Below are 23,010 nucleotides of genomic sequence, written 5' to 3' on the forward strand. Positions count from 1 at the left end.
GTGTGTGTTAAACATGTCAACATTTTACATCTCAGCTATGAAAGCAAGAGAGATTGGTCTAATGAATAGCAATGAAGGTGGAAGGACAGTGCATAATACTAATACTTTGGGAAATCAAATTAGTATTTTTATAAGTAAAGATAAAAAATGGAAAAAGATAAAGCAACTGCAAATGCAGCTGATGGAAGCATACTCAGGAATGCAATATTTGTAATTGCAAAATATAACTAAAAACCCTGGCTTTCCAAAAAGAAACCTTGTACAGAATGCACATTGTCTAATATTAGTCTCTCTAAAGATATATTCTTTGTATTGTAATATATTACTACGGAAAACCAAAATGTGCAGGCCATGTAAATTTGCTGGTCAGATACTATTTTAGGGAACAGTTTTAGGGACTATTTTAGGGAAATATCAGACATGGTGCTTGCCTATGACTGTGTTGATGAATTTCTTTCAATCTACTAACAATGGAGTAAGACAATTATTTCTGTTTTACAGATAAGAGAACTGAGACAGAGAGGAAGTGAGGAGACAAAAAGCAGATAGGAGTGTCCTTATGGTACCCTGAATAATTTTGAAATACTAAATTATCTGATATATATAAAAATAATGAGCTGGCACCTAAAAACCTAAGATCAGTGGAATGTTATCTATCAGTGGATCAGCCGAACCTCTATAATTTCAGTGAAAGTGGATAAAAAGCATAGCTTATCTAGCCTTTGACCTGATTATGGCTGCTAGAATTGTACCAAATACACCGATACGTATTCCTACAACTTCCTCCTTCCCTTATCTTCTACTGCATCATGGGATTCTGATTGATAGGTAATAGGACACCAAAAATTTAGGGGTGCTTCATCTATACTTTATAAACTCCCTGCATGCTTTTGTCTCATACTTTCCCAATGAGCACTACATCTTCTCACTGCTCCTCTTCATACCCTCATACCTTGCTTCAGCACAGGCACATGTCCATGGTTTTTGGCTTTCAGTGTGACATATGACTCTGAAAAGATCATCTATAAAACATACCTACACATACACAGCCTAAGGGAATTACATATGACTACAATGTTAATTCAGCCAGCCGTACATGAGATATCATATTGAGCATCAAAGTTAAGGGCTAAATCTAGACTAAATTGGCTGTTTCCACCAATCCCCCCTTCCCACTGCAGATCTTCCTCAGGGTCCCCTGTTCCCCAAAAGGAGTATTTTATGGAGATCAGTGAGCTGCAGTGGGAGTGAGGAGGCAGGAAAATTATATTCTGATGATCAAAATTTTTGTCTGGGTCCAACCCAAAATATATATTCAAATATGTATTTGGGGGTGAGATGCCAAAAATAAAAGGAACTCTAAAAAGGCCAGGGAAACAGAATGCTACTATATACAGATATTTGGAGAAATTATGTCAATGGATCTTAGAGAATTGAGGTCTCCACAGGATTGCCAACTCTGGGTTGGCAAGTTGCTGGAGATTTTGTGGGTAGAGCTTGGGGAAGGTGGGATGTGGGGAAGGGCCTCAGAAGGATATAATATTATAGAGTCCACTCTTCAAATCAGCCATTTTCTTCAGGGGAACCAGTCTCTGTAGCCTGAGATCTGTTGTAATTCTGGGAGATTTCCAGGTCCCACGAGCAGGCGGGCAACTCCAGATCTCTACCTTCTGCCACGAATTGGGATTAGGTGGCTCAGCAACATCAGCTTTCTCATACCATATTATTTAGTATTCATGGATTATAAAATCACATGAAAGCACAGCAAACTTGGTTTCCTGCAGAAGCCAGTGCATAATTCCCCACTGATTTCAAAAGCAGGTGAGAACTTACTCATACACACCTGAATTCTAGACTATTTCCTGGTACAGTCACTACAACTGGCAATTGAACAGTGCCTTAAAATACTGATGAACAGATATCCACCCTGGCATCTGTTTCTGGAACAGACTTGATGCTATGCTTATGCAGCTACCTATGTGTTCCAAGGGAATACTTTGAAACTGGAAGCAGGTCAACAATACATGTATCATCTTTGGAGGTAGGCATCTATTTTAACTTAAATGAAAACGAAAAGGGACATTTTTGTGTTATACATAATGTAGGAAGCGACCCTGAAAGAGTACTGTACTTCAAATCTTTGCTTCTCTATATGGCTACCATGGGCAGGACAACCACAAGATTTGCATGCAGTCCCAAACGGTGTGCACTACTGTTCCACATGCTCTGTGCCTCTGCAAGGAGGACCTACAGATGAACACAGCAATTTATTGAATTGGTCAATATATAAGCTGTGCACTACTTTTAAGCACGCAACTTCAGGTTCAATTTACGAGTGGAATACCTTAATACATTATGACTTTCATTAGTATAGGATAACAGAAGAGAAAATTATTTGTGACTTCATGATTATTTGCCCTTTGATATACAAATATTGTCATTCAGTCCTCCTTGTTTCTTGTGAATATTATACATATAGGTGCAAGTGCAGGCATACTCTCTCTCTCTCTCTCTCTCTCTCTCACACACACACACACACAAATACACACACACAGAGAGAGAGAGTGCTTTCTAGCTGTATAGCTCTTCTCCAGCTCTAGGAAAAGCATTTTTTTTTACATGTGTCACTGCCAAGATAGATGAGAAGTTCTACCAAGGATGACAGATGCTAACCACGCCATAGAAAACAAGCTAATACTAGTTCTTAACCCAACAAGCAAATTGTTCTTTACTGTTATCAGTTCAGACAACCAGAGAGATTTCTTTTGTTGCAAAAAAGGCACCATCATCATCATTCTAATCTCCGCCCTCGAAAAAGGCCAATGAAAATAACACTGAGCACACTAATATGGATGTGTGTATATATTTACACACACGTGCACACACAATTTGCTGTAATCTTATTATTGGTATGAAAGAGACGTGTCAGTAATACTTGTAAACATTGAACAGACTCACGCTAGACTATAATGGTGTAGAGAAAATGTTCTGCTTTGGCACATAAAGCCTCAGTAGCATTCGTCTGAAGCAATAATTGACATTGGTGGCTTGGCAACTTAGCATAAATACATTGCAATATCATTTATTTTCCATTATTCAAAATGGTTCCTCCTAATTTGCATATACATTTTAAAAAATTGCTACCTTCTCCTGCCCCTTGAAGGATTAAACAAAAAGCTCAAATAAATATAAAATGATACTTTCCCTGTATGTTTTCTCTAGTGGAGCAAAAAGCACTGCCACAGACAAAGGGGTTAACATGGGGTTGCCAGGTCCCTTTTCTCAACTGGCAGGAGATTTTGGGGGCGGAGCCTGAGGACAGTGGGGTTTGGGAGTGGAGGGACTTCAATGCCATAAAGTTCAATTGCCAAAGCGGCCATTTTTCTCCAGGTGATCTGATCTCTATCGGCTGGAGATCAGTTGAATTAGCAGGAGATCTCCTGCTACTACCTGGCAGCTGGCAACCCTAGGTTAACACTCCCCCATACACCCAGCACTACAGTCCCAGTGCAGATCGGTTCCCCTCCATGTCTGCTGTTTACAGAATTTAAACAAGGTGATCTGCTCACAGGTCTCCAACATCATCTCATGCGGCTCTAAGGTGTCCCCATTTCTATCCCTGATCACTAAAAGCCTGTGAAAGAAAGAAAGAAAGAAAGAAAGAAAGAAAGAAAGAAAGAAAGAAAGAAAGAAAGAAAGAAAGAAAGAAAGAAAGAAAGAAAGAAAGAACTCACAGGATTTCCTGAAAGTGGCCTAACTGAAGAGGAGAGCACATATTGGAAAAGTCTTTCTGGGATTTTGCTGCTTCAGAATTCAAACGCGGGGTGACACTTGAATTCTCTTTATATAAAAATGTCCTTGAACATCAAGCTACCATTTTCTGGGAAAGTCCAGGAGAGAACTCTTCTCTGACAAACTAACTTTTCATGATGATCATTTGATTGCACACACATGCCTCCCCCACTGCCCAGGAGGAGGATATGTCCACTACTTCTTAATGCTCTGATCCGTTCCAAACCTTTGAAGGATTTTGAGAGAAGGTCTATCAGGGCCAGGGAGCAACCACAAAAAAAGGACCTTTTATATGTCTGAATTGTTCTTATCTGATGCGTTGAGCACACTGCTGACCAATGCTGATACTATTGCAATGGCACTTAGGAAAGGAGAAGAAGGAGGCCATCTGTCAGTCTGTCGAATCCGTTCAATTTATGTTCTGGCCACACTTATTTAAAACCATCTTTCATGCAACACAGCCATTATACTTGCACTAATCTTTGTTGATTGATTCAAACCCCAGTGTCACTTTACTTACTGAATAAACAGCGTTTCTTGGATATGGAGCGTCAGACGTTACTCCCCACTCAACCCTTGGTCTGCTCCCCAGCAATGTTGGGCCTCAAGAATTTAACCAACAATATTCCCCATTATTTTCATACGCTGGACATCCCACCCCTCCGCAGAGCCTTCTCTCTTGCTAGAGTTAATGCCTTTCCTTCAAGGATGCTATATGGAAGGAATCAACAAATACCAATCCAGGAAAGGACTTGTCCCTGTGATACCTATTCCCTGGACTCAACTGATCATATTCTGTTGGTCTGCCCCTTATATGAAACACCCCGTGGGAAATGGTTAAAAAATTGGCTTCTTTCCAAATATCACCTATCTACCCAAGCAAAACGTCAATTTTTATTCAACGATTCTGATCCGGAGGTTACCGTAGATGTTGCCAATTTTCTAGTGGATGTGATGAAAGTTCAAAAAGCCCAAAGTTTATAATTTCTACTTTTGGAATTTACTGGCCTATGTTTTTATCTTAATGTCTGCATATTTTATGTACCTTTGTAACACTTGTAATATTACAGAGACTTCCGGTGCTGACGCTGGGCTGATTGCCACGTCCTCCCAGGGGCTCCTGGGGAGAATCCAAGTTTGCGTGTAATTTGGGGTGTTTTACCGCACCCCAATCCAGCCCTTGCAAGTGGGCTGAGAAGCCGGAATTCCCTGCAGCCATATATGCGGTTTGATCTCCTGAATACTCCGAGGAAGCTTTATTAAGTCCCCCGGAGTTTCAGACATTTGATCCCGTGGGCCCGAAGGGATTGAAATCGCCAGGGCGCAACTTCGGCTTTAGAATCTACCCTCCAGCACCTTATAAACATCATAAGGACTACATCAAGATTAAAACCTCACCTCCAGACGCCCAAGTGAGTAGATAAGAATCCTTCGCTTTTCACTGGGGGTTGAAGAAAACATTCCTGGTAACCGTTTCCCTCCCTTAATTGAACTGGATGATTTTGCTGCATGAGATCCATCAGATAAACCAGCAGGAGCCTTATCAAACTGATCAACTTAAACTAAAACAAAGAGATTGAATGATTGACGTAAGATCTGCCAATCCGACGCGTTCTTAAAGGAAGGGGAGGGAGAAACCTTTGAGAATTTGCTTGGGGTAAAAAAGGTCCTCCAGCCACGTTTTACAACAAAGAGGATTTCTTGACCGGAAGACTCTGTGCTTCATTCAATATCCCTCTCTATTGTTCTACAAGCAAATCAACAGGAAGAAGGTCGTAGGACCGGAAATTCGTCTTACTCGTGTTACACCAAAGCCATTCCTGAAGGTAACAACCATAGAGAAGAGACGATAGAAGGTCCGCGATGAGGCAACTCCTGGAATACTTCCTGGTTCTGCCGATCTAGAGCGTCTGGTAAAACTCGTTGGTATTTTTAACTTTAAAAAGTTATTTTAAGCTTAAATACTCACTTCTTCAACCCGAAAAAGATATTAAGCTGGTCAATGAAATATTCTCTATCAACTACATGTAATGGACTCCTGCTAGATGACCATCAATTTTTTAACTAAGTTACATATGTAAATGTCTGGAACCTCTCCCCGATCTGGCTAAATTCATAGCCCTGCCCTTATGAAATTAAAGGAAACTTTATAGAATTTAACCATGGAAAAAAAAGTACAGGACATGCTTGCTAAACATTCTGAGGCGACAATTAAACAATTAAAACAGATATCAACACAGATGGCTCAACTGATTTCAATGATGATGACTCTTGACCAATCATCACAGGTATGTAATCAGAAGTTGGATCTGGTTACAGAAGACATAAAAGTCATGAAAACTCAAATGATGGCCACAAATACAGACATACAAGTAATGGATTCTTCTGTCCAAAAAGTCATGGAAGAATACAAGGATACAAAGAAGAAGACAGAAGTCCAAGAAGGTAACCAGCTGGTGACAAAGAGATCAGACATACAAGAAATGGACTTTTCATCTAAAAAAGTCACGGAAGGACGTGTGGATATAAGGAAGAAGAGAGCAGGTCAAGGAACACAGATTGAAGCCATGATGGAAATGAAGCCCAGAAAGAATTATTCTTGGATACGCACCCTGTCTGAGGAAATGAGAGAGAATAAAGAAATCCTGTTCCCATACCTGACTGACTTATTTCAGTTGCAGAAGGAAGTATTAGACCATGGTTAAAGGATTGATTTAAATATGATTGCTGGATTGGAAGGCTTTGACAGTGTGGATGGGTGGCATGGCTATTAACGATGTAGTGGAATTAAGATTTAGACATCATTTTGGGATTATGTAAACAAGTCCTCCTTATATAGACTATCAATTGATATAAAGGTATACTGGAATATGTGATTATTACTTTAAGGAAAATGTTGGAATGTACTAAGGATATTGGTTTTTTCTCCTTTTTTTTATAAGGGGTGGACTTATGATACGGTTGGGATATGATTTACACTGAAATAAGATAGATTAAACAGGAAATATCCCTAAAATATTGGAGAGGATGTTGTTTAGTATGATTAAATTTATGTTATACTGGCTGCAATCTTATGCAGCCAAACGGAAAGGGACAAAGTTTTCAGAATAAAGGGATTAAATCATTTAAATGTTAGAACTGGTGGAGTTGGAGAAACTAGGGAAAAGGGGAGAATTGAAGGAATCATTGTGATAATGTATAAGATCTGGGGAAAATGGAAGGTTACTTTTTACTCTGATCCAGAATGTAAAATTTTATATAACATGAAACTTTAGAATGAGATTAATACTAGGATCAGAATATGTTAACGAAGGATAATAACACTTCATTAAGAGGTAGATGGAGGTGGTGGGGAAGTCGATTTATTTTTTATGTTTAATGGTAATCAAGACAACAATTAATGTAATTGTGATTGTGATATTATTTTAACATTGTTGTTAAAATTATGAAGAATTTATAGTTTTAAAAAACCAATAAAAATTTATATAAAAAAGTAACACTTGTAATATTACTTATGCCATTAAAGTTTTTTTCAATTTCAATTTCAATTTACTTACTGAGTTCGTTCCCACCCTCTCCTTCCCCCAAGCCTGTTTAAAGAGAGTGCAACTAGTAAAATAACAAATCCTTTTGACTCTGGAACCTTTTCCATTTTGCTGACTGCTGAGAGTTTTAAAAGGAGTCAAATCTCTTGGCTTGTCATTTGCACAGCCTCACTCTTCACAGTAACTACTGTGATCAGCAACTTTGCAAAGCAATTAAAGCAAAGCATGCTGGGACAGATGTATTCTACACGACAGAGTGGCTGTTTCTAGGCTATGGTCCTGAAACAGAAGCCTTCGTTGGCGCGACCCAAGTTTTATTCTGGTACGAAAAGCATTTCAGGGTCACAAATGAGATCGGGAAATCCACAGATTATTTTCCCGGTCTTAAACCGACCCTGGTGGAGATTTATTAGGTAGATGCGCATTTCTTACCCCACAGCCCATTCCGTTGGATGGTTCACACGCTATTTTTCTCACTTCTGGTTCTGAAAGCAGGCCAGCCCCACATCCTGGGGTGGGACACAGCACACCGCCCATCTGCAGAACACACTCTTCTGCGCCATAGCGCTGGTAACGGTTGTACTGCAAGGAAAAACATTATGAAGTTTAATGCTAACTTAACTCAGATTTTAAAACCCCATCTCGCTATACATAAGCAGTAAGGCGCTTTAAAGCAGGGGTGTTGGGCTTAGGGTTGCCAGGTCCTTCTTCGCCACCGGCGGGAGGTTTTTGGGATGGAGCCTGAGGAGGGCGAGGTTTGGGGAGGGGAGGGACTTCAATGCCATAGAGTCCAATTGCCAAAGTGGCCATTTTCCCCAGGTGAACTGATCTATATCGGCTGGAGATCAGTTGTAGTAGTCGGCGATCTCCAGCTAGTACCTAGAGGTTGGCAACCCTACTGGGAAAACAGGTTAACAGGAAATGGGGAGTTAAACCCCTCTTATTGTCACCAGTGGGAGGTTTTTGGGGGGGAGCCTGAGGAGGGTGGGGTCTGGGGAGGAGAGGGACTTCAATGCCACAGAGTCCAAATGCCAAAAAGGCCATTTTTCCTAGGTGAACTTACCTCTATCAGCTGGAGATCAGTTGTAATAGCAGGAGATCTCCAGCTAGTACCTAGTCGGACTCAATTATTACGAGGGCCGGATATGACATAAATATCACTTGATCAGTTCGGGCCATGTCTTGCCAGCCCAGATTGAGAGTGGGTAGGGATGCCAACCTCCAGGTACTAGCTGGAGATCTCCTGCTATTACAACTGACCTCCAGCCGATAGAGATCAGTTCACCTGGAGAAAATGGCTGCTTTGGCAATTGGACTCTGTGGCATTGAAGCCCCTCTCCTCCCAAAACCCCACCCTCCTCAGGCTCCCCCCAAAAAACCTCCTGCTGGTGGCGAAGAGGGACCTGGCAACACTAAGAGTGGGAGGGGGTGGCTGCCTTGGCTGGCTCACGGACCAGATAAAAGCTCTCAAGGGGCTGGATCTGGCCCGTGGGCCTTATGTTTGACACCCCTGCTTTAAAGCCTCCTGTCCCCCTGCTATCTTGTTTCTATTATACACAAAACCAGTATACCAGTTTGAGTATTTAATGGCAGATTCTACCCATTTTATTATAATATGCCCCAGTTAATACAGGAAAGAGCAGGAGTCCAGTAGCACCTCATAGACTAACATTATTTCTGGCAGGGTATGAGCTTTTGTGAGCCACAGCTCACTTCTTCAGATACAGCTAGAAAGGGATTCTGTCTTTAAGTAGAGGAGAGTGAATTAGACACACAATGGCAGCGTAAATGGCAGGCTTGATATTGGATTAGGTGTGATGTGCAGAGGGGTAGTAGGCGTGGAGAAATTAGCATGGGTAACGAGACAGGAATCCCAGATCCCTATTCAATCCAGGACAATGCATTATCTTGAGCTTCATTATTCAGCAGTCTCTCTTTCTAATCTCCCTTTGAAATCCCCTTGTAAGAGAACTGCTTAATGCTTAATACAGGAAATGAAGCTAGCACTCCACATCATTCTGTCGGCTATGAACAAAAGGGAGGATCATAGTTACCACCATAGCTCTGCATTGGGTCTCTTTTTCCTCAGAGCAGAAAGAATGAGTGGGGGGGCGGGTACCTGAGAGTCTGTTACAGAGACAATATCAGCCACAGTACAGCTGAAGGGCTGCCAGAATATCCATTACCAATCTCAGCTGATAAAGGAAAATGCTCTGTAGCCTCCAGTGTGGCACAAAGGGCTCTGCCAGGTTTCTTCTTTTAATTTTCATGCACAAATAATACATTTTTAAAAAAATCAATTTTGTCTTTGTAAGTTATAAGCAATAGAGTTGATTTACTGATTCAGTTTAAGAGAAAAGTCGTATTTTGTCAGGAAATTCGACATTTTCTTCTGGTTCGGTATAGAAATCATGCCAAATCATTATACTATTATAGTGCCATCGAGAATGATTTTCACACTACAGAAGTCAAATAAATGGATGAGACTGGGGGTGGGGGAAGAAGACCCTTCTAAATGCATTCACACATTTTACTATCCAGTCACCAACCTGTCTCCTGTCTCGGGAGTTGAAGAATGTTTTTCAAGGTGTTTTCTGAATTTTTTTTCTCCTTTATTTATTTATTTGGCTGAACATGATATATCCCAGTCTCTACAAGCCTGTTGCTGTAGCAAAAGGCTGCATCATTGTGAAATATGCTGAATTCATGCTTTCAAACATGTCTCATTGGCTTAATAGCACATTAATAAGGATTTTAAAGATTGAATATACAGGGCTACGCTCCTGAACACATGAACACATGAAGCTTCCTTATACTGAATCAGACCCTTGGTCCATTGAAGTCGCTATTGTCTACTCAGACTGGCAGCGGCTCTCCAGGGTCTCAGGTAGAGGTCCTCAAACTAAACACTCAGAAAAGCTCTGAGGGTGCTTTACAGCCAATATCAACAATGATATTGAAGAGTTCACACTCATCCACACCCACTCTGATGGGATCTTTTCCTCTTTTAATTGGATCTTTATTTCACAGGAGTTCTAAACAGTAATGCAGCTCACTTATCTCTTATACAGTAGCGCTTCCTAGTCTCTAAATATTGTCGAAGGCTTCCTAGTCTCTCTTTGTAATATGGTTGCCAGTCGCCCAGCTCCTGTTTTCTGACTCCTGTAACATTTTTAGAAGGCTGTCGGGCCAATGATGTGATGTCAGCTCTGGAAAATCCTTGGAAGTGATGTCACACCTCTCTAGGAACCACCAGAAACTCTATAGTAAAATTATAGTAAAACCATAGTTTCTGGCAATTCCTAGAGATGGCTGATGTCTTTCCTGGGTTTTCCTTGGAAGTGAGTTTCCAGCAGTTCGTACAGAGATATGATATCCCTTTGGGGGGTTTCCTGGAAGTGATGTCATGCCATCACCAACAGCTGCTCCCCATGTCCCTGCCCCCAAGTCTCCAGCTGGTTGCCAGGCTAGTTGTAACAACATCAGACACCTAAAATGACACACCACTTATGCTTGCCCTACATATTTATATATCTAATAGTGACTTGTAACCCCCTTCTGCAGATACCTAAATCAACAGCTCGAGACCATACCAATGCTAAACTGATTTTTCTGCAAATTTGGGGTGCTCCTCATGTTTGCCGAAAAATCTGAAAAGTTTAAAAAATATATTGGGGGTTTAAATTCCTCCCATTTTAAAAAATAGCACATGCGCAGAGAACACTCTTACCTTTTCAATTGGTGGCCGCTGCAGGGAATCTCTTCAGGCCGGGCCACCATGTCGGAGAACACTCAGAGCAATTCCAGGCCTGGTGGCAACAACGACAGTGCCTGGAGCAGCTCTGAAACCAGAGCAGCTCTGAGACTAGAGCAGCTGCTGGCATCCTAGGCAGCCAGGACTGGAGCAGAGCTTAAGGTTGGTGGTGGGCACATAAACAGATGAAGCTGCCTTATACTGAATCAGACCCTTGGTCCACTGAAGTCAGCATTGTCTACTCAGACCAGCAGTGGCTCTCCGGGGTCTCAGGCAGAGGTCTTTCACATCACCTACTCGCCTAGTCCCTTTAACTGGAGATGCCGGGGACTGAACCTGGGACCTTCTGCATGCCAAACAGATGCTCTACCTCTGAGCCACAGCCCCCCCCCCCCGGAACCTCGATGGGGAAAGGGAAATATGGGATTCTCTGCCCCGTGAGTCTTGTGGGCCTCTCCCCTTCTCGCCCTCCATAGCATACAGCCCCTCTGCACTTTTCTGTTTCTTCAGAAGATCCTTTCTGATAGCCTCTCTTTGTCTTCTCCTTAGACCTTCCAACAGCTCTTTCAGCCCACTGCTAAATGAAGAAAACACTGCGTACATGTGATGAAATGGTCTCTGGCCATGGAAGTTTTAAACCAGTCTTTAAGGTGCTACAGAGCTCTATGTTGAATTAATGTAAAGCAGAGAAGCCCCAAGATACTAAGTCCTGGAATTAATAATCAAATGAAATATGGGACATGGGTACGCACTAACAGAAATATTGATGCACTGTCAGTCTTCTTTAACCTGTCTAAAACCTAGGGAGTTTATTACTCAATAAACCCTTCATTAGAAGTTTGAACCCAAAGAACTGGCTGCTTAATTTAAATCAAGTATATGAAATTCATCTCTGATTCATCCCTCCATCCCTGATTTTTGGGCCTTTTGCCTCTTTAGGGTCCTCATGTCACAAAGTGGTAGTGACAGCAGTAGCCACAACTGGGACGCTTCATCTGTCAGAGTTCAGACCCTACCTTTAGCCACCATGTCTTTTGACCAGCCTCTCAAGGGTTCTTCTCCCCCCTTCTTGCTCTTCATAGCATACAGCCCCTCTGCAGTTTTCTGTTTCTTTAGAGCAGTGGTTCCCAACCTTTTTTTGACCAGGGACCACTAGGACTTTTTTGTTCGGTGCAGGGACCCCAAGGCTCAAAATTAAAATTCCGAGAATTTGAAAATAAACTTTAATCATAACTGTTAGTTAAACATTAAACTTAGAATAATATTTGAATATATTTTTATAATAGAGAACTTTTAATTGAAAATATTAATTTATTATGGGTTTATAACTTTGTTTCGCAGACCTTAATTTAGTTCTCGTGGACCCCTGGGGGTCCGTGGCCCCCCCGGTTGGGAACCAGTGCTTTGGAGGATCCTTTCTGATAGCCCTTCAATGCTTTTCTACTTAGACCTTCTACCCGTTTTCTCAGCCCACTGTCTATTCTGCACCCTTCCTTCAGTCTCCCTGCCTCTGGGTTTCATTGTCCCTTAGCTTCATTTCATCCCAGGATATTTTCCCAGTCCTCAGCATGCTCCCATGGGAGGCTTTCATTCCAGTCAAATTACCAGTTTTTCTCTTTCTTCCCAGAAGCTGACTGCAAACTTAATTCCCTGAACCTCTGAGCATGCCATGACAACAAAACACCCATTCACCCAAATAGTGTCAAACTTCCCCTATCCTGGAAGCTACATTTTAGCTTCACAACTTAAACTGGTAAGCTTCTGGCCATTCCAGTCTATGCCTTCAAGACCATCGGTTTAAATATTCTGCTGTTCTCCTACAAGCTTACACGGCACATCTTCTATCTTTATATTCTACATTTTCAGAGTTTTTCCAAACTGGCTGATGAGTGGAAGCACAAGAAGCAGCCTTTTTCACCAAGGGAAAAATCAAAATTATTGAACAGTTTAGGGCTGTCCTGCATAGTATATGGCAGTAAATTTGGGTTTGCCAAAGTGTAACTTGGCAGGGAGATTTAGTTCTGATTCTCCGGTGAGTGTATATGCACAATAATTATGTTTCCAAATTCACCTTTGTCTTAAAATTACATTGTTAGGTTACATTTTAAAAACTTTTAGGCATATCCTTCCAAAAACGTGCCCCTTATGTGTGGAAAAGCAGCTCTCCTATAAAACAGAGCTCATGAAATAGTGGACCAGTGATTATAACTCAGAAGGATGTATTCCTGTACAAGTAATCAGAATTAGTTACTCTCAAGAAAGATAAATATTAAAAAGTCTAGCAGAGATCACTGCTTTTCAAGACACCCGCAGAGCAATCATCTTGACGAGACAAAGGCTGTTCTTAAGAGTTCTTTTTTACAAGCCCTTCAAAAAAGCATGACAGATATACTGGGTTGCCAGCTCCGGGTTGGGAAATAGCTGGAGATTTTTGGGGCTGAGCCTGAGGAGGGCAGGGATTGGGGAGGGGAGGGGCTTCAATGCCATAGAGTCCAATTGCCAAAGTGGCCATTTTCTCCAGGTGAACTGATCTCTATCGGCTGGAGATCAGTTGTAATAGCTAGTACCTGGAGGTTGGCAACCCTACATCTACAGTTCTTCTAATTTCCTCCAGGAGGATGAGCATGGGAGTGACCACACAGAAAAAGCCCATGGGGCCATGGCTCAGTGGTAGAGCATCTGCTCAGCATGCAGAAGGTCCCAGGTTCGATCCCCGGCATCTCCAGTTAAAGGGACTAGGCAAGTAGGTGATGTGAAAGACCTCTACCTGAGACCCTGGAGAGGTGCTGCCTGTTTGAGTAGACAATACTGACTTTGATGGATCAAGGGTCTGATTCAGTATAAGGCAGCTTCATGTGTTCAGGTGTACTCTCAACCAAAAGACATTGCTACAAGACTGAAGCTGCTGCATGGGTTTATACTGGGAGATATGGTCTTTCAGGTATGTGGGCCCCATATTGTCAAAGGCTTATATAAGGTAAGCACCATCCTGAAGTCAACTCAGAAACCAATAGAAACTTATAGCATACATATAGGACACCTGAGAGGCCTGCCCTGATAACAGTGATGCTTCTGTCACAGGCCTGCTCATAATCACATGAAGTAGCAAGGGCGTATATAAACTGAACTGAAATGGCCTCGGTCACCCTGGTCACCTGTGCGGGGAGTTGAACAGGTGGTGTTAGGGTTGCCAACCTCCAGGTAGTAGCAGGCAATCTCCTGCTATTACAACTGATCTCCAGCCGGTAGAGATCAGTTCACCTGGAGAAAATGGCTGCTTTGGCAGTTGGACTCTATGGCATTGAAGTCCCTCCCCTCCCCAAACCCCGCCCCTTCAGGCTCCACCCCAAAACCTCCCGCCGATGGCGAAGAGAGACCTGGCAATCCTACATTCTCTTCATTGTGTCAGCATTCAGTTTCAGTTTATTCCGTCAGCCACTTGCTGCTTATTTTGTTGGCCCAGCTTAACTTGCACACTGAATGTTCAAAGTGCTGTTTTATAAAATAAGCTATAGATGGAGACTAATGCATTACAGGCACAAGTGAAGGAGATCTTGGCTATCATAAAAGCCAAATTTAAGAGGTTTTTTTAAAAGAAGTGTAATAAAAAAGTGTTAGGAAGAAATGTTCTATAAAATTATAATTTATATGATTTACTAAGAATATTTAAATTGCTCCTGCACAAAGTATCAAGAATATGGTCTATCTTTTATGGCTCACAAAAAAGAGATCCACCGTTATAAGTATACTCAAAGAAATCACACCAAGGAAAGGGAATGAAAAATAATATTGCTGATAGCTAAATGCTACTGCTAAAACTTGCAAAGAAAAGCATATGTTAAAAGAGGGGAGAGTGTTTTGGGGCTTGTCATCCAAAAACAGATTGTTTCAAGAGGCTTTGAAGTAGGGGTGGAAGTGGCTGTGGTTTCAGTCATGTCTTCTTCCTAGTGCACTAGGAAAAGCATTGTGATGCTTTTAAAATACTGGATAGGCATCCTTCTCTATCCCAACTTAAATTTCACCCTCCACTCCACTCCTTTGACCACATTGGAGCCTCACCTTCTGCATGGCCTCATCCTTTGTCTCTGTCTCGTAATTCACTGACCTAAATTATATGATCATGTGCCAAGTCAGAGCAATGGTTCTTCTAGCCCAATGGTATATGTTCAGTTTGGCAGCAGCTCTCCAGAACTTACTGCCTGGGATCCCCGGAGACTCCTAGAACTGAACCTGTCACAGGTAAAGCATATGTTCTTCCATGAAGCTCTAACCCCTCAAATCATGATCATAAGTGCTAACTTTAATTGTGAATTTGGCAGACAACGTTGCGTAATAATGTTGGACTATGACACACTCAGGCATTAAACTCAATGACTGACCTTGGGCAATCATCCTCTCAGCCTAACCCATTGCACAAGGTTGTGATGACAATAAAATGGGGCAGGGATGCTGTATGCTACTCTGGTAGGGTAAAAAAATATAATAGATTCAAAGGCAGCCTTCATGCATGTCTCAAGCTCACTCCAATCTCTGATGCAAAACAGATTCCCAACTCTCCTTCCTTGCAAATCTGGATTTATCTTGCAGAACCACTGAAGTGTTTTCTGACAGCATCTAATCAGCCTATAGTAGCTCTGCTGTTAAAAGGGGGAAAGAAGGGAGTGAATGGTTGTGTGTAAAAGAATGTTAGTATCATTGAACTGATGCCTTGTTATGACATGCTCTGAAAGCTCCTGTCCAGAAAAGAGTGGGATCACAGCAGTTGAGGACTGTGCCCCAGAAGTTGTCAAAAGGGGAGGGGGGGAATAGGTAAATCACAGGAAGCAACAGATACCTATCCTTTACTTTAGGCAGGCTTCATCTCCCAGCTCCCTGCCATTTTACACTGCCTGTTTACTGTGGGAGTCCTGAGTTGAAAAGCTGTGGCAGATAGCAGATGTACCAATTAATAATCTGTCAAGGCTGATGGATAGAAGAAAAGAAGTCTCATACACACATGGAGAGAGATTGTGAGAGTATGTGTCCCCCGCCCCAATTTCAGGGCATGGAGAGGGTCATGAGACACACACTGCTTCCCTAGAGAGAGAAGAAGCTGTCTCATTAGCGTCTATCTTTCGTGACACCATGACGCTGCCTTTCAGATGTGAACTCACCTGCTCCTCACCCAGAATTCTGAAGTGATGCAGCTCTTTAATCAAGGAGTCTGGGCATCCAGCTGCAGAAAAGAAGCACACAGAAATACAGCTTAGATCTGATTTTCATTGGCTCTTGAGGTATGATACACAGCATGGAGACACTAGGATTCAGCATCAAGAGAGGGATATACAGCTTAAGAAGCATTGTAAAATGTGATTGAAACTGGAATTGATGTAATGCATTAGTCAATAGCCCCCCTATATCATATTTCAGAATCTACTCCTAGCAATGGAATGAAGGACTGTATTCTAAATTTTTATGTCTTAACCTTTCCTCTACAGCACTGGTTCCCAACCAGGGGTCCATGGACCCCCAGGGGTCCGCGAGAACTAAATTAAGGTCCGCAAAACAAAGTTATAAACCCATAATAAATTAATATTTTCAATTAAAAGTTCTCTATTATAAAATATATATATTCAAATATAATTCTAAGTTTAATGTTTAACTAACAGTTATGATTAAAGTTTATTTTCAAATTCCCGGAATTTTTATTTTGAACCTTGGGGTCCCTGCACCGAACCTAGTGGTCCCTGGTCAAAAAAAGGTTGGGAACCACTGCTCTACAGGATTAGGATACATTAGCGTGGTGTAGTGGTCGGAGTGTCAGACTAGGACTTGGAAGACCCAGGTTCAAATCTCCACTCAGCAATGAAGCTTCCCAGGTGACCTTGAGTAAGTCACATTCTCTGAGAATAACCTATCTCGTGAGGTTGTTGTAAGGGTAACACGGAGGAAGGAAGAACCCATGCACGTCATCCTACGCTCCTTGAAGAAAGGGCAGGATAAAAATGTGATAATGTGCCAGATAGGTAATAAGGAAGGGGGGAATTAAAAATGGAGGACTTTTGTAGGCTGTCACCTTCTGCTAAAACCAAAGGAAGTATGAAGAGCTAATGAATGAGAAGAACTCAAGTATAAGCATTCCAGGGGCTTTGAGCACCATCTGCTAATGTATCCCATGATCCACAAAAACACTTTCCCCAAACCCTCAGTGAAGACTGCATTTTTAACAATTGTAAAAACAAACACACATTGTTAGGTTACACAGTGATGGAAGAACTGCAGAAGACCACCCCAGAAACCATTCCATTTAGAAAGAACACCAAAATCTAGGGTGAAATCCAGTTAATGTTTTGTAATTTAGAGGTTAAATAAGATCATTTGGTTTATTAGCAAACCATGAACACCAAAGGTGGGGAAATGTGCATCTCTGGTACATACTACATTACACAAATAATCTCCATTTTGCAGGTTTCTGATCTTTTATGGATGGAATGCTTTTGGGTTAATTACCAAACATCTCACATAGCCCTAATAATTACAGCAACTTTCATATTCTCCATGCAATATCTACATCTCTCTCTTTCTATCTCTATCCTTATAAAAGGGTGATGAAAAAGAAAATAGTTACACATATATACTAGATGAAAAAGAAAGCCCCTTTCAATCAAAAGAAATAAACAGAAGTAAATGACTGGACTGATATGGTCCCTAGGACCCACCCCAGTCAACATTCTGGCTGGAGCATTTTATAACAACTATAGCTTCCAGACAGTCTTCATGGGCAATCCGACATAGAGAGCATTGCAGTAATCTAATCTAGATGTTAGCCAAGGCAAGCAGCACAGTGGCAAGATGTTCCTGTCCAGGAAGGGCCATGGCTGGCTCACTGGCTGGAGCTGGCCGCCACTGACATTTGTTTATCAGGAAGCCGAAGTCCAGCAGCATCCTCCAGCTATGAACCTGCTCCTTTAGGGGGAGGGCAACCCCATCCAGAACAAGCAATATCCCAATCCTGGGTGAAACCTTCCCCCCACCAGTAACACCTCCATTTTATCACGATTAAGTTTCAGTTTATTAGACCTCATCCATTTCAAAACTGCCTCCAGGCACCTAGTCATGGCTTCCATTGCCTCCCTGGGATCTGCTGGAAACACGAGATAGATCTGAGTGTCATCCTCAGATTGGTGGCAACTCAGCCCATATCTCTGGATGACATCTTCCAGTGGCTTTACACATATATTGAAAAACATGTGGGACAAGACAGAACCTTGCAGGACCCCATGGGCCAGAGGCTACGTGGCACAGCAACAATCCCCAAGCACCACACTCTGAAATCTGCCTTTCAGGTAGGATTGAAAAACCATAGCAGAACAGAACCTCCCAGACAGTCCCCACCCCGAAAGGAAGTGCAGAAGGATACCAGGATTAATTGTTTCAAAAGCCGCTGAGAGATCTGGGAGAATTAATCGGCATGCACTCCACCTAGGGTTGCCAGGTCCCTCTTCGCCATGGGTGGGAGGTTTTGGGGAGGGGAGGGACTTCAATGCCATAGAGTCCAATTGCCAAAGCAGCCATTTTCTCCAGGTGAACTGATCTCTACCGGCTGGAGATCAGTTGTAATAGCAGGAGATCGCCTGCTACTACCTGGAGGTTGGCAACCCTAACACCACCTGTTCAACTCCCCGCACAGGTGACCAGGGTGGCCGAGGCCATTTCAGTTCAGTTTATATACGCCCTTGCTACCTCATGTGATTATGAGCAGGCCTGTGACAGAAGCATCACTGTTCAGTTGAACTTTGAAAGGCATCAAGAAACCCTCACAAAATCAGATGATGATTTAACAGACTAAGACACGGCTCTCAGGACTGGTTCAAATATTAGTAATTCTACATGCTACCAAACAGCTATGCACTGAAGCTGAACATCTTGAGAATGTCAAGTGCGCATTTGCCCAACAAACACACAGGGGCCCATAGTATTTTCCTGATAAAAAAACTGGCATGTAAAGAATGTGTGCTTCAGCAGAAGCATATGATGAGACATTTCTCTTAGCAGGTATCACTTCTGTGTAGAGGGCCGCTATTCTGCAGTGCTGTGGATAACAGGACAATGACATTTGAACAAACCTGAGGAATGTGTACATTATAAGCGGCTATCAGGTTTGTACCAGTTTAACTGCAGTGACATCCTCCAAAGAATCCTGGGATCTATAACTTGGTAAATGATGTAAAATTTTGTTAAAGATTCTGGGACCCACTCATGAAGTTACAGCTAGTTCCCTGTTCTTCCTGGGATGAGATAAACCATTTTAATGAAACAAATGGCTAAAATTCCATAAAGTGGAATCAAATTGATTCCCAAACTTTGCAACCCATTATTGCATCCAAGTAAAACCAATACATTTTCCTTTAAGAAGTAAAGATATACTTTTCAGCATTAATGTCATCGTTATGTTCTAGCCATCAAAATTATGCATTTACATATAAATCCATTCTCTGATAGCAATGGAAGAACATAAACACAGAAATAATTGTGTGTGTAAAGTGCCGTCAAGTTGCAGCCGACTTATGGCGACCCCTTTTGAGGTTTTCATGGCAAAAGACTAACAAAGGTGGTTTGCCAGTGCCTTCCTCTGCACAGTAACCCTGGTATTCCTTGGTGGTCTCCCATCCAAATACTAACCAAATACTAACGCTGCTTAGCTTCTGAGATCTGATGAGATCAGGCTAGCCTGGGCCATCCAGGTCAGGGCAAATAATTACTTGGTGGAATTTTCTCTTCATTAGTATGAAGTCCCTGGACACTACAGGGATTTCGACCTTAAAGTTCAGCATGCTTTAAAAAACAACAACAAGATTTATAGTAGTTTCTAATTTGAAGTATTCCAGCGTTGGGTTTTACATAAACAGCAGACATAAGTCCATGTTTTGAGTGCTGGGATGAATAATTTATATCTGAAAGGAAATGATGACGTTCAATGGAAATAAAACCAGAAATACTGCATTGACATCACATTGCAGTAATAAACACTGATTCATTTCTTCAGTTGCTTCCAGATCTCTAAACTGCTGAAACTAATTAGAATACTGATGTAAATGTAAGACCTTTATCCTTCTTGTGTCTGATCCAGTGTTGAAGAATTGTGTCTCTATGACACCGTAATCACTCTTGAGGTGTCAGACAATGATGCCAAAGGATTTGGTGACTTCATCGCAGGAGTTAATTAAAATGTTTTCAGGTTTGCCGTGACCTTTTTTCTTTCACATAACTTGTCCTCATTTTTAAAAAAACAAGACATGGGGTCAAAGTGTTAGATGAGGTTGAACACAGAAAACTTAATATTACAGTCCAAATAAAAGCAAACACAATTAAATTTATCCGGCAGAGAAAGGAGCCCCATTCCTGGGGGGGCGGCGGCGGCGGGGGGGCGGCCTCCAAGGGTTGGGCAGCCAGCCTCAGTTGCCATTTTATTTGGGGGGGAAGTCTGCACTTGCACAGTTTGGGAGGGGCTGTGGGTCAGTGGTGGAGCATCTGCTTGGCATGCAGAAGGTCCCAGGTTCAATCCCGGCATCTCCAGTTAGAGGGACAAGCAAGTAGGACAGTGGCTCTCAAAAGAAATCTCAATCGTTGTACTGTTGATATTTGGCTCTGTTGACTAATGAGTTTGCCGACCACTGGTCTAGGTGGTTGGGCAGCAAATAATCCAAGAGGGGGGAGGCAGGAACAGGGAACTAGGGCTATGTGTCATTCCAATCCTAAACACATGGCTGTAGCAGTAAGTGCTATTTCACCTGTTAGACTGCAATAAACCAAGGTTAAGTACACTCAACAGATGGCGTACCTCACCATATCAGTGGTGTACATAACACTGTAACTTTAAATTATTCTTTTCACTTGTTCCTAATTGCAGGTAAAATTAGCGTGCAATTGTTCCTACTTGCAGTGCAAGCACTGGATCATTACTGACCCATGGGGTGACGTCACATCCTGACATTTACTAGGCAGACTATGTTTATGGGATGGTTTGCCATTGCTGTCCCTAATTGTACAGGAACATTTTTCTTTCAGACCACAACCCCATAAAAAATATGATTGAACCAGACCCTTGGTCCATCAAAGTCAGTATTGTCTACTCAGACAAGCAGCTGCTCTCCAGGGTCTGAGGCAAAGGTCTTTCACATCACCTACTGCCTGGTCCTTTTTAATGGGAGACGCCAAGGGCTGAACCCGGGCCCTTCTGCATGCCACAAGTGAGCTACAGCCACTCCCCTATTCTTTTATCCAACCATCTTTATGGCTTGTCTTACAGGTAGACTATGAGGGAATTAAGTGGTTGAGTTCTGCTGTGGCAGAACGGACTGCACCATCTCATTACAGTTTAAATAATGTTTTCCTATGTAAAAAATCTGTATTAAGACAGAAAAAAGCACAATATAGATCAGACTGTGATAGAATCTTTGTCCATTATGAGCAAGGTGTTGTTTTTTTCCACTTGCAGGTTTTTTTTTAATGTAGGGTGCGTTGAAAAATCAGACCCCCCCTGATGCATTCTACTGTCTTAAGATCCTGTCACTTGATTCTGTGGCGTGTATTGAACATACGTATCAATACAACTGAATGCCTTATTTCACATGAACACATGAAGCTGCCTTATACTGAATCAGACCATCAAGGTGTCAGGCCCTGCCTCTCGGCCTTAGCCTGACTTTGCTCCTTCCTGGCTTTTGACCCAAGCAGGCCAGGGTTTGGCTCGATGTCAAGGCCCTGGTCACATGCGCTTGGTTCTCATGCCTTTGTACAGTAGCCATATCCTGCTTTCTATGCCCAGTATGATATGTCTATCCTGTTTACCTCAACTACCACAGCTGCATAGCCATGTTGTGTCTTCCTACCCTGAGAAAGCTTATCATGGTTTCTACTTGCCTGTTTACCTTTGCCTGTCCATCGTTGAAGTCTGCAATGCATTTTAACTATGTGTCCTTGCCCTGATTCCTCATTAGTAGCCTTGTATGCCCAGGAGGCAGTCGGCTTCTTACTTTGTCTAATTTTGCTCCTACTAAAGTCTAAACTGCTTCAGAGCCTTTGCCTGGATGTGTTTTGCTTGAGGGATGCTGAGGACAAACCCCTGAGTCTGACACAAGGTCCATCAAAGTCAGTCTTGTCTACTCAGACCGGAAGCAGTTCTCCAGGGTCTCAGGCAAAAAAGGGTCTTTCACATCACCTCCTTACCTAGTCCCTTTAACTGGAGATGCCGGGGATCGAACCTGGGACATTCTGCATGCCAACCAGAGGCTCTACCACTGAGTCACTGCCCCATAAAGTGAGCGTGAGCTGCCGCCCGGGAAAGGGAAGGCTCTGGCTCTCCCTTGGCCACCTCCCCAAGGGAGTCCCCATCGGGGGCACATGGGAAGGCACATGAGGTGGCCCCATCGACCAACCTGCGCCCCGCCCCCCTCTCGCCCACGCGACAGCCAAGGGGCTTTTTAAAACTTAATTTAATTTATTATTTTATTTTATTTCAGGAATTCTAGTGCAACAGCCCTGTGTAGGAAATACCAAGTATGTCATATAAGTTGTCCTGCTAAGATTATTTCTGTCTTGAGAGTTACTTGGGTGGTGAACTAGTTCTGAGGTGATGACTTGGTGGCCAGCTGATGTTTCTTCACTGGGAGCCAATTCTGAGGTTGTCTTCTTCCAAGCTCCCGCCTCCCATCACTATGCCCATGATGTGATTTGAACCGTCCTTCCCAGGTTCAAATCCAGCAGCTCCTGGTTTACGCGGTCTTTCAGCTTGGTAAAAGGCTAATGTGAAAGCCTTTGGAAAGGTCTGTGGCAACTTGCTTGCCCCCGATCCCATGTCCTGTCTCTTTATTGCTTATTTATCACAAATAAATGAAGAGCATAATTTGTGAACAACATCTGATGTCTCTGCACAGTAAC

At 42.4% G+C, this 23,010-nt stretch overlaps 1 protein-coding gene across 1 annotated transcript in view; it reads right to left on the reverse strand.

Annotated features, from left to right (window-relative positions):
• The window catches only part of PRKN (parkin RBR E3 ubiquitin protein ligase), a 750,081-nt gene that overhangs the window by 117,909 nt on the left and 609,162 nt on the right, over positions 1-23,010 (reverse strand). The window contains exons 8-9 of the mRNA XM_056853313.1: positions 16,245-16,306; positions 7,770-7,919 (exon numbers count right to left, since the gene is read on the reverse strand). Of these exons, the coding sequence (XP_056709291.1) occupies positions 7,770-7,919; positions 16,245-16,306 (212 nt within the window). The remainder of the gene's footprint in view (positions 1-7,769; positions 7,920-16,244; positions 16,307-23,010) is intronic.

Source organism: Euleptes europaea, chromosome 7, assembly GCF_029931775.1.
Source record: "Euleptes europaea isolate rEulEur1 chromosome 7, rEulEur1.hap1, whole genome shotgun sequence".
NCBI lineage: Eukaryota > Metazoa > Chordata > Lepidosauria > Squamata > Sphaerodactylidae > Euleptes > Euleptes europaea.